The sequence below is a fragment of the Trichoderma gamsii genome (genome assembly GCF_001481775.2).
Source record: "Trichoderma gamsii strain T6085 chromosome Unknown Scaffold_15.2, whole genome shotgun sequence".
Taxonomy (NCBI): Eukaryota; Fungi; Ascomycota; class Sordariomycetes; order Hypocreales; family Hypocreaceae; genus Trichoderma; species Trichoderma gamsii.
In genome coordinates, this window is record NW_020171352.1 from 326,271 (window position 1) to 338,192 (window position 11,922).

Genomic DNA, 11,922 nt, shown 5'->3' on the forward strand with positions numbered 1-11,922 from the left:
GCCAAATCTTTTGGCTTCTGGCGCTTTCCATTCCCTGCCTTTTGATCGTTTCACCCGCTGCTTGCTCTCTGCGTCCACAGCCTTATTAACGTAAGCTCTTCGAAACTCGACTCAGCATCCCGCTAATTACACCTCAAACCACCACCACCTCCGCGCTCGACTGACTTCTCCCACCAGTTTCGCCAATCAATCCTTTTCCTGCGATACACAATCCTCACATACACCATGGCTCAGACATTGACCCCCGAAGGTGTGTAATTGCCAAGCTGCGTGCATGTCCCGCCACGCCACGCAGGATTCTCTCCCCATCACGGCCTTATGATGCGTTGCAACAGCTTGCCCCCAATTCGCTCCCACTGCTAGAGTGGCGCCCTTCATCGCTGTTGTTGGTTGGAACATAGTCATCTAACCCAGTTGTTTCCACGCTCTAGTTCTCTGGGCCCAGCGCTCCTCCGTGGCCGATCCCACCAAGAACTTTGTCTACCTCACCATCTCCGTTCCCGATGTCGCCAAGGAGGACCTGAAGCTCGACGTTCAGCCCACCAAGGTGACCTTCACCGGAAAATCAGCCACCCTCAAGAACACCTACCACGTTGAGCTGGAACTGTTTGCCGAGATCGACCCCGCCGAGAGCAAGATTAACCACACTGCCAAGAACGTCGAGATGAAGCTGCAGAAGAAGGAGCTCAAGGAAGAGTACTGGCCGCGGTTGCTCAAGGAGAACAAGAAGCTGCACTTCCTCAAGACCGACTTCGACAAGTGGGTTGACGAGGATGAGCAGAACGAGGCTGCCGATGACGACATGTCCAAGTTTGGTGATATGGGTAAGTAGCCTTCTACTGGCTTACATGTAGCAATGACAGTTGTTTGCTGACATCTTGGTGAAATAGGTGGCATGCCCGGAATGGGTACGTAACATTGAACTGCCTCTTTGCGCTCAAATCCCCCAATCAAACCCCCTCTTTGAATCTTGAGAACGCGTCAAGGGATCAATCACATGAAACTAACAATCTGCTCTCTCTTCTCTAGGCGGCGACTTCGGCGGCATCGATTTCTCAAAGCTGGGAGGCGGCGCCGGCGGCATGCCCGACATGAGCGCCATGGGCCTGGAAGGCATGCCCGACCTCAGCAGCTCTGGCGTCCCAGACTCTGACTCCGACGACGAGGACGAGGACATCCCCGATCTTGAGGGCGAGGAGAAGAAGGAGGGCGAGGCTGCACCAAAGGCGTAAAGAAGTTTAGTTTTTCGCTCTGATGACGAGATACTACTGCACACTGGAAATGGAATCTTGGCGAGTGCCTCATTGTTTTAACGGGACCCCGACGGCTAGTACTTAGGAGTACGGATTCTTAAAATTTAAAGAAAAAAACTGTCAACTAAAAAAAGCGTTTCTGGTTACGAGTATGTGCCTATTGCTCAACTCTGTGTGTGTGTGGGCTTCAGAGGCTATCCAGAAGCCTCTTGAGAAATGATTTGAAAAAAAGAAGGCACTCCTAGTATGGCTGTTGTGAGTGGAAGACGTTTCACCAAAAGCACTCCACTCTCAACTTCAATGTCGCTTCTGTATAGATCTAAGGTTTATGCCCTCAAGTATCTTGACGACATGCCCAACGCTATAGTTTTTTTTCAGCTTGTAACTTGAAATAGGGTCGACCGAGATCTATAACCCGAATACAAGTCATCTCTACACATAGGACAGTAATCATCATAGCAAGTTGACTAGTTGCTTATTCGCTTCGTTTGATATTGATCTTGTCGCTGAGAATTTGTTATTTCGCTAATTAAATCGTATTTTGCTACACACTTCACTGCAACCTTTTGCCTGCCCCAGTCCAGGAGAAACGATGAATTAAAAAAGAATAAAAGCAAATCTCATGTCGAAAGGAGTTCATACCCCAAAGCCCCCAAAATCACAACCCAGATAATCTGATCTGGTAGCACCATCTCCGTGAGCGACGTCGCCCGACGCTTTATTAACCTGTCGTGCGCTGAGCCAGTTTTCAATTTTTTTTTCTCATTTATGCACTGATATCTAAACCATGAGGTCCATTGGAACGCCATCACACCTAGTATTGAAAAAGAATACCATTACTGTAATGTGAATTAGCCGCTGTGCCAATCTCTCAACAGAGAGCTGAGCTTACCATAATTTCATCCTCCATAGCAGCATCTCCATTGGCAGGAGCAGCGGCAGGAGCGCCACCAGCAGCCTCGTTGTTGTTGGCATTGACGAAGTAATCAGCCATCTCTGAGTCGAGCTCTTCGGCCGTCTTCTTGGCCGGGCGAGCATTGCGGCCGCGTCGCTTCTTATTAGCATTAGCGGCAGCAGCTCCCTTGGCACCAGTGGCCTTGGATGCAGCAGTGTTCTGCTTCTTGCCGGCGGCAGACCTGGGTTGAGCCTTGGGTTGACTGCATTGAGGGTTAGCTTATCTGTCTGATCGAAATTGGGATGGGTGGGACAAACGTTGCACGCTCAGCTAGGCTCTTGACCGGAGGAATGACCTTGTCGGCTTGAGCAGCACCAACAACAATCTCAATCTACACATTCAAAAGTAAGCCTGAATCCCGTCATGCTTCCCATGCTCAAGAACCGAATTACCTTGATGGGGCGGCCATCTACCAACAGTCCGTTAAGAGACTGCAGCGCCCTTGAGGCACCCTCAGGCTTGCTGAAGGTGACATTGGCGATTCCTCGGCTCTGGGAGTTGGGGCCGTAGGACAGCTCAACCCTCTTGATGGGGCCGACAGACTGGACAAAGTATTCCTAGGTGGCAATGTGTGTCAGTTAAACGGAAGCAAATGGTTGCACAAACATATTGTTTCCGACTTCGAGGTTCGCCGATCCAGTCCCAGAGTATCGCATCATTTCGATGTAAAGAAGAAGTGTAACAAGAAGACCAGCGAGCATAGCAGCGAGCAGCAACCCAGGATAAAAGATAGAGAGGCTTAGAATATGTGCACCCCCGGAGCCACACCGATGACAGGAAACACCAAAGGAGCCAAAGTGTAAGAATGATCGTCCCGCATGAATAAGTCAGGTGGGAATCATGAATGACAGAATGAAATCCACAATTAATGCCCGCTAACCAGCACTTGTTTGGAAAAGACCCCCAGGCATAGATTGCGCGCGAAGTAGACAAGCTGTTGATCTTGAATACGGGTTTCCTGGATACACATACACGCTGCTTTGCTCGTTTGGCCAACTTTATGCCAGCAATTTCTTTCGCTCAAGCGCAGCTTCTCATGACGAATACGCTTCAGCGTTCATCAGCAGAGTTGCTGCAGTCCTCTAGATTTATCGCCATGCTTCGGCCAAATACTGACCAGGTATTTGCGGGCATTCTGTGCGAAAATGAGGACGGCCTCGACTTGCCTGTGCTGCGCGTGGCGTTACCCGAGCGCCGGCAATGGAGGGAGGCTTGAGCGGTTTATAGTGGCTTGGGCCAAAAAGGCAATCGAATGCCTCTCAGAGGGATGACCGTCTTGACGAAGCAAGTACGGCGAGGAAGAAAACGTCGAACAAAGTCCGGAGACAAAAAAGGTCTCAACGGAAACATACCTTGATCTGCTTCTCCGTCACGTCCTTGGGCTAGGAAATGTTAGCAAATGGCCTTTCTTTACCCCATTGATAGAAAGTGGGCACAACGTACCAAGTTGCTGACGATGACCTTGCTATCGCCGTGGGCAACAGCAGCTTTGGCGGGAGTGGCCTTTGCGGCATTGCCACGGTTAGCCCTTGCGGCAGTCTTTTGAACACCACCGGCAGGGGCGGTAGTAGTAGGGCGGCCAGCCGTCGTGCGTCGCAGAGAGCGACGGCGGACAGAGTTGCGGCGCTGGGCGGTGACGATCTCGTCAAGAGGCTTGTCGAGCTTGGTAGACATGATGATGAGTTTGGTAGCTGGTAGAGGTTTGTATGAGAAGGTGTGGAAAATTCTGTCGAGAAGCGGCGTCGACAGCGGGTGGTCACGATTGACGAAAGCGACAGTCAATCAAGGATGAATGGTCAAGGATTACGGTTCGCGAGAAGCGGTTCGAATCAGGCTTAACCGAGAGAATGCGCGTGCTGGGGTTTGTGAATTGGCTCAGATCACAACAGCTTTGCTGGTAAGGGAAGATTCGGCAAGGGCGCGTTTGTTCAGCGATCCGACGGATTGCGAGAGGTTGGTGAGGAAAAGAAGGAAAACGCCTGGCTGGAGTCTGGCTCGGCGTGGGTGTCAAAGACGAATGAGAGAGTCTGTGGTTGCGGCTACGTGAAGAGGCGAAGCCGGGCGAGGAATGGAGATGCGAGGAAGAAGAGGCGAGGTTGCGAGGAGGGGAGTCACCGCAGCAGATAAATGGGCGGCAACGCGGGCGCAGGAACGCGTGCCGGCCAGAGGCTCAGCACCTGCTGTAGCGCCTGCTGTTAGTGCCTGGGAAAAAAACAAAGGGGCGGCCCTTCACTGAGGCGAGCGCTAGCAGGAGGATGTACCTGCCACAACATGTGCCGCCCCGCCAAACAGCTTGTACCTTAAGTTGGCTCCCTCAGCTCACTCTCCCTCGCTCCAGGGCCAAGCACATGTAGTCAGCCAGCCTGTTGGCGTAGTAATAGCCTAGAGTCAGTCAATGTGAGACAAAAGTCAGCCAGCCCACTGCACTAATGCAGCAAGCAATTCCAGATTCTGGCATAAGAGCCACGATAGCCCGCGAGTTCTGCCAATGGCGATATGCGTATAGGCCTCGTTGATAGAAATGCATTTGCCACCACATCTCTGCGCTGATATGCCAGTATTGGGGCATGCATTGTATGGAGGTCTTACTATCGTTCTTTGCCCCTGGCTTATTAGTCTACTTGGTTGCTGATTTCGGAAGTGGGTGACAAAGAGAAAACGGTTTTTGTACGGTAGCCTCATCTTATGGATCTAAATGGTGGAGAGGTGCTGGCAACGACTAAGTCCACCTTTGTTTCGTCTATGTAAACGAAAGATATGTCTTTGTTCATAGCAGAGCGTAATACAGGTGCGACTTCATCAACTACTTGATGCATGCGCTGCCTTGGCTTGTGCTTGCTCATCGGTAGAGAGACGAAGGAGGCGTATTGAAGTAGTATCTGCTGCAAATGCTCACAAATGCGGAATGGCTGTCGCTTGCTAAGAATTGCTTTTAAATAATGGCAAACTGAGATATCTATCGAGGAAAAGTCATAGCGTCAATGCAAATACATCGATGTTAGGCTCAAAACGCAAATGCATGTGCTAGGTGGGTTACAGGCGGGTGAAATTTGGCGGGCAATTAAAGCATGTGCTATCAATTCTTAAATCAGACGCACTTTACTAGATCGATATGCCATCTGATACGTCTATTTCATGCAATTCACCCTTGTATCGTCTCTTTGCGCATCTCCCATTTAGGTGGTATCAAAGGCTGGGAATTTCTCCTCTCAACGTCACGCCACCACCAACTCAAGGGCTTTGCTCCGTCCTCGGTCAATCGCCTTGCCAGTTTCATTCCTCCAATATATGATTGAGCTGGCCTTGCGATTCTTGATTCTGCTCTGCATGCCGCCCCAACGTCCGACAGTGTTTTGTTATTGCATTTCTTCTTTTCGCTTTATCATGACTTTTTTGACACAGCGACTGGCTTGGTTTCTGAGTTGACTTCTAGAAAATGGTACACCACGATAAGTATCATGGAAATGGAGCCTAGGAAAATGGCAAGCTTGTAAAGGTCGTCGTCGGAGATCATCGTGAAGACGCCGCGCTGGAACCGGAGCTTGGTCTGAGCTAGTCGCAATACCGCTGTCCGACTATATCAATGCCAATTGGTTAGCTAGGATTCAATCAAAATGCGCAGCGGTTCAGCTTATGCTTTCCAAGCTCACCGGGTACTCTGGTATGTTCGTGATAACGGACGCTGGTTGTGACAATCGTGAGCAATTCCGTAGAAGGACACCTGTAGCTCTGGCTTGCGACGTGTTACATTGGCCAGTCTTTGGCTCCAAATGCAGCTTAGCTCATCGCGGAGTATTGGCGCATGTAATGTCCAGCGGCCTGCCATAAAAGATGGGATAAACGGACCTCTCACGTGACCTCAGTGACTTCATCCGTCCACCGGTCTTTGGCAAACCCACCAAACTTGGACCCAACTTTTGTGTCCCGCGAAGAATCGCCGCCACAGTCTTAAAAAAAATCTACCACGACATCTTTTATTGTTGGCTCTCCCTTGGAAAGGTATATTCGGGAGGAGAGGGGAGTTGAAGAGATCAGATACTCATCACATTTCCATTTCTGGGACCTCATTTTGCATTTTTGCCGTATACCGATCTCTTTTCTTACCCCACCAAAAGCGTCCTTCAACGATCGATTGCCCATCATGCCGCCGAAGAAAGAGCAGAAAGTCGGTGGTGGCAAGAAGCCATCTGCCGCGAAACTCGTGGAGGACAGGACATTTGGCATGAAGAACAAGAAAGGAGCGCAAGCACAGAGGCAAATTCAGCAGATGACGGCCAACTTGAAGGGCAGTGGAAGCGCAGAAGAGAGAAAGAAGGCGGCCGACAAGGCGCAGCGTGAGAAGGAGAAGAAGGCGGCTGAAGATGCCAAAAGAGAAACAGAAGCGCTGTTAAACAAGCCAGCTCAGATTCAGAAAGTCCCGTTCGGTGTCGACCCCAAAACGGTCGTCTGCATTTTCTACAAGAAGGGTGACTGCGAGAAGGGAAAGAAGTGCAAGTTTGCTCACGATTTGAGTATCGAACGAAAGACAGAAAAGAAGAACCTATACACGGATGTTAGAGAAGAGGAGGATGACAAGAAGAAGGTGGAGACTTCTGCAGACTGGGATGAAGAGCAACTGCGCAAGGTTGTCTTGTCCAAGAAGGGCAATCAGAAGACGTCGACCGACAAGGTGTGCAAGTTTTTTGTCCAGGCCATCGAGGACGGCAAGTATGGTTGGTTTTGGATTTGTCCAAATGGTGGCGATAAGTGCATGTATAAGCATGCTCTCCCGCCTGGGTATGTTACATGGAGCCTACTCACTACCAAATTAAATGAATTATACTAATGCGTACATTTAGATTTATTCTCAAGACAAAAGAGCAGAGAGCGGCTGAGAAGGCCCTTCTTGATAAATCTCCGCTCAAGACTCTTACCCTTGAAGATTTCTTGGAGTCGGAACGCCACAAGCTGACCGGAACGCTGACACCTGTTACGCCTGAGACATTCGCCAAGTGGAAGAAGGAGCGTATGGACAAGAAGGCCGCCGAGGAACAAGCTCGCAAGGCTAAGGACAACACCGGTCGTGCCCTCTTCGAGAGTGGCAAGTGGAGAGATGATGATTCCGAGGCAGAGAGTGATGATGAAGACGACCCTTGGAACTTGGAGAAGCTGCGTCGCGAGACTGAGGCTCTACGACAGAAGAAGGAAGAGGAGCGCCTCAAGGTTCTGCAAGATGAAGGATTGGTTCCAGTTGCGGTAGACAACACGCCAGAAGGAGCAGATGAGGACAACAGCGCTGGCGAGGCGGGTGAGAGTGGAGGCGATGTTACTGGAGAGGCTTCTTCGGCCGCACAGGCAGGCCAAGAAGTACCTGCTGCTTGAATGGCTGCGGAATAGCACTCAAAGCTGAGGCGATTCCAAGCTTCCCATCTCTGCGAATACTGCGTGAGGGAATTCCGAGCACCTGCTGGAGCCAGAAATGGTCAATGGTCTCCAGGAGGGCCGCGGTGATATGCTATTCGTAAAGAAAGCTTCTTGCCTTGGATATGTGGACGGCTGTGGCGGTGGCCGTACACTTTTACTTCATACCGCTACTTTACTTGCCTTGTATTAGACTGGCACCGCATCAGCTTCACATTAGAAATGATCTTGATGAGAAGGGACTCGAATGAGTAGGAAGAGAAAAAGGGAGAGATTAGTATTGCAACTGACAGTCCCCAAGACGGGAAAGCTCAAGACGCAAAACAAAGACAGGAAGAAGAGGTACAGCTGGAACCAGATACTAGTCACCCAAAGGGTAGATGAATACACTCTACAAGCGGTTTGATATTTACTTTATTGCAGACTATCAAAACAGAAATGAGAAAAAAAGAGAAGAAGAAAAAGGTGAAGGATGCGGCTATGTCACTTCTTGATGTCTTGTTAGGCATCCTAAAGCGGAAGAGCAGTACGGCTGCATTAATATTTGCATATCTGATTCGTAGAGCGTTTCTGCTTTGGGCTGTGCACTCGCTGCTCGTGTGGAAGGACTGCCTTGAGTTGCGCATAACTGGCCCTCCTAGGCCTTAAAACCGGCAATAGCATCTCACATATGACGCAGCAACTCAAATAATTACCCGTGCAGACGCAGATGAAAAGTGACACCTGCGGTATTTTCATTCGACGCAGCCCATGTCCGCTGCTGTTTAGTTGTTGCCTTGGCCTTGCTTCCGCTGCAACACAAGGTTTCAGTTTGTTTTTTCTATTTTTCCTTGGCCCGGCCGCCGCCGCCAAAAAAAAAACAAGGGACCCCTCATGATATGCTGCCTCTCCCGCTGATGACGTCCTCAAGCAGATGCCCGGCCCCATGGGCAAAATGTCATCGAGGAAACCCTCCCCTCAAGATTGGCCGTCTCATCCGCCAAAAACAGCCAATTGAGGTGCATGGGGAAAGTGACTTTTGACGATTGGGGCTTGAGCGAATATCGGGCTTGCTTCTGCCAATTGCCTTTGTACGCATCTGCCTAGGTAGGTATCAGGTATAAGTCAGTAGTGCCAAGGACGAGACAAAAAGACGGACATGTGACGACAGTTTCATCGCTGTAGTGGCGGCAGCTACAGGGAGCGCAGCAGGGCGAGATAGCAATAGCAGGCCAAGTACTGCAACTGCAACTGCAACTGCAAGGCGGGGGGCCCAATGGCAGCACAGTGCCGCGCAGTGACCTCATGCCCTATGAGCTCCCACTGCCGCAGGCTTCCCCACACCGGCTCCCCCAGTTCGGGATCTGATCAACTCCAAAGAAACAAAAAGCATGGGCTAATCCGAGGGGCTGCGGTTCGAGCTTAGCCCTGGAAGACACCCCTCACCGAGCCAAAGCATAGTTTCTGTCCGTCGTCAACCAGAGCCCTGTTGCAGCTTTTCTTCTCAGGCGCTCTGGGCCTTTTCTTTGCTTTTCCTTCCACTCTTCTTCACGTCGCCATCGCCATCGCCTCTTTGCGGGGGAGCTTATATAGCTATCATCGACAGGCAGTGGCCCAAGCAGCGTTTCACGCCACAGGCCAGGCGGCGGCATTGGCATCGGCACTTGGCGGCGGTTTTACCAGCGCTTTGCAACAAGCGCCCATCTGGCACTCGAATCATCGTCGTCTCTCATTGTTAAAAACGGTCTTTCGATTGACGTGTCGCCTCAATTCCATCTCCAACTACCACTCGACTCCGTCATTCAACCTTCTCTCTCTTGACTTTCATTCGCCTCCAGCTCAACTCCGCGCTGAAGACCTCGTCGGCGTTTGTCTTCCGATCGTCATCGTCCAAACCCCGTACCCGACTCCAGCTCTACCCCACGCTTAATCCACTGTTCTCCGGATCGAATCTTATAATCAAACAAAGACAAGAACCGGCAAACACGCATCGTCAATCTTGGGCGAGCCTCTCCCCGGACTCTGCGTTCGCGGGCTCTTGATGGACAAGAGGCTGCTGGCTGCTGGCCGTGCTGCGATCCGCGCTCCAGACTCTGGTCTCATACGAGATCGCCGTCTGAACGCGTTGTGACCGGACGCCAAACTGCCAGAAGCATGAGCGCTGAGGTCAAGCGTGGTTACCAAGATGTCACAGGCCGCTCCGCATCAGCCGTCGTCATGCCTCATTCTGGGGGACGAGACCGTGAGCGAGAATGGCCCAACGCGCTCATAAAACGCTACCGCATCGAGGTCGCCGCCAGCACATCCAGCGTCTTTTCCACGCTCGCGGCTTTTCCCCTCGATAGCGTCAAGACACGCATGCAGACGTATCAGTATCGAGGCTTCTTGGACTGCGTCAAACATACCTACCGCACAGAAGCTCTGGGGGGATTCTTTCGAGGTAGGCTTATGATGAACCATTTCATCTTTCAACCATTGTCCTGTCTAGATGCGGTTTCATCTATTATAAATAAGAGCGCCGTCAGCTAACACTTTGCAGGTGTCACTGCTCCTATGGCAAGCATCACACTCGTCCGCACCGTCTCTTTCTCAATCTACCGGAGGGCAAAGCATGTCTATTCCGACTGGGTTAAGAAACACACTGGATTTGATATTCACCGCCATGCAAACACCCCTGGAACATATCCCACCTTTTATTCAGTGGCCTGCTTTGGTGCCGCTGGCGCAACCGCAGGCTCCGCAATCACCTTTTTGGCCTGTCCATTTGAGCTCACAAAACTAAGCGCTCAAGTTTCCGTGCTGTTGGCGGAGCGTACTACAAACTGCAAGCGAAGTCGCGAGGTGGCTAAGAGCTACCAGAACAAGGGCACACTAAAGACCATGGCCAACATAATTAAACACCGAGGAATTCTGGGACTCTATACCGGTTTCCAGTTACATCTCTGTAAGCACTTTCCCCCAAATACAAACACAAAAGTAGCTCATTAGCCACTTACTTCAGTGTGGTTTTGACAATGTCTAATTCATTCGACTGAATAGTGCGTGATACTTTGGGCACAGCCATCTACTTTATGGTATATGAAAGCGGGAAACAGCTTGGAACTACATTTGCTGGCGATAGCCCAAACAACAACAAGCTGGCTGTCGTTGCATCTGGAGGCCTTTGCGGGCTGGTATCATGGGCTATGATCTGTGGGTTAAAAACTCCACAACGGTTCTCTTGAAACACTTTGCTAACCATGTAATTTCTGTTCTGCAGATCCCATCGACTCAGCAAAGAGCATATACCAGAGGAACGCTCTTCTTTACTCACGCGGCGAAAAGGTCGAACCGGCGCCGAAAATCGAATTCTTTAAGCGTCACATGTATCGCGGTTTGGGCGTGTCCATGATTCGGTCGTGTGCCGTCAACGCCATTTTCTTCTCATCTTTTGAAATAATTAAAAAACGCATCAAGCACCTCGATGATGAACCGCAGGCCTGAAAATGCAGTGAGAGTTCTGAACGCTGTGCCTGACATTGTTGCACCGACTACCTACGCGGAGTGGTATAACAATGAGGGTAATGGTTGAAGTATTGTTTTGTTCTTCTTCTTGTACTTTTACATACCAATCTATTTGGCCAAAGCCGGGCGTGATGCCTGGTTTCTCTTGCGCATTTTATTTTCTCGTTTCTCCTTTCTCGTTTCTCCTTTCTCCTTTCTGTTTCATAATTGGGGAGTGTTTCGCGGCCCGTCACGGCATTCCTCCCCAAGTCTTTGTTTTATTGCTTCTTTTCTCCCTTTAGGCTTGCGGTTTCATTCATTCTGGCATCCGAGACAGGCAATTGCGGATGGATTTACTGCTGTCTGAAGCCACTGGCATCACATCGTCGGCTCTATTATATTATGATTTGTTTAGCATCAAGGCAGTGGAGGGAAAGGTGAGAAGGTCAGAAGAGTGTACGGGCATAAGGTATACTGCCATGTAAGTCCTTTTTTTATAGCTACAACTGGGGAAGAAAGTCAATAAAAACGACGTGAATATGTCCTATATCAATGTTTCTGTGATGCCTATTTTTTTAATGACAGCATGAATTTTGAGGTTTGGTTAGAAGTGATGATTGTAAAGTACACGGTTGTCTTGATACTGGTTCAACTCATGTATCTTGTACGAGGCCTTCTTATTTGTACGGGACAATTTTACTCGCAGCCGTGTGCAAATCAGCAGCTCAATTACAGTCTCTCTAGGCCTAATTAGTGGCTTGATACAAAAGTTCTGCTGTTGGCTCTAACAAACGCTGGCCCTGGTTCGCCACCTGAGAAGCAGACAGGGGAGCGATTCCTATCGGGTACGTG

The 11,922-nt window shown here is 50.2% G+C and overlaps 4 protein-coding genes across 4 annotated transcripts; 3 read left to right on the forward strand and 1 right to left on the reverse strand.

Moving 5' to 3' along the window:
• Window positions 1-225: 225 nt before the first annotated feature.
• Window positions 226-1,232, forward strand: TGAM01_v205013 (hypothetical protein; the record flags this gene model as incomplete). The annotated part of the gene is made up of 4 exons (XM_018803532.1): window positions 226-250; window positions 432-824; window positions 891-908; window positions 1,030-1,232. 4 exons carry the CDS (start codon window positions 226-228, stop codon window positions 1,230-1,232), a joined length of 639 nt encoding a protein of 212 aa, XP_018663229.1.
• Window positions 1,233-2,089: 857 nt separating this feature from the next.
• Window positions 2,090-3,882, reverse strand: TGAM01_v205014 (RNA recognition domain-containing protein; the record flags this gene model as incomplete). The annotated part of the gene is made up of 6 exons (XM_024549557.1): window positions 2,090-2,092; window positions 2,146-2,410; window positions 2,466-2,539; window positions 2,601-2,765; window positions 3,561-3,590; window positions 3,652-3,882. 6 exons carry the CDS (start codon window positions 3,880-3,882, stop codon window positions 2,090-2,092), a joined length of 768 nt encoding a protein of 255 aa, XP_024405689.1.
• A 2,467-nt stretch (window positions 3,883-6,349) lies between these two features.
• On the forward strand, window positions 6,350-7,569 carry TGAM01_v205015 (translation machinery-associated protein 46; the record flags this gene model as incomplete). Its single annotated transcript, XM_018803530.1, has 2 exons — window positions 6,350-6,984; window positions 7,047-7,569. 2 exons carry the CDS (start codon window positions 6,350-6,352, stop codon window positions 7,567-7,569), a joined length of 1,158 nt encoding a protein of 385 aa, XP_018663227.1.
• Window positions 7,570-9,741: 2,172 nt separating this feature from the next.
• Window positions 9,742-11,070, forward strand: TGAM01_v205016 (hypothetical protein; the record flags this gene model as incomplete). Its single annotated transcript, XM_018803529.1, has 4 exons — window positions 9,742-10,027; window positions 10,127-10,531; window positions 10,627-10,779; window positions 10,847-11,070. The coding sequence occupies 4 exons, from the start codon at window positions 9,742-9,744 to the stop codon at window positions 11,068-11,070; spliced, it is 1,068 nt and encodes a 355-aa protein (XP_018663226.1).
• Window positions 11,071-11,922: the final 852 nt, after the last annotated feature.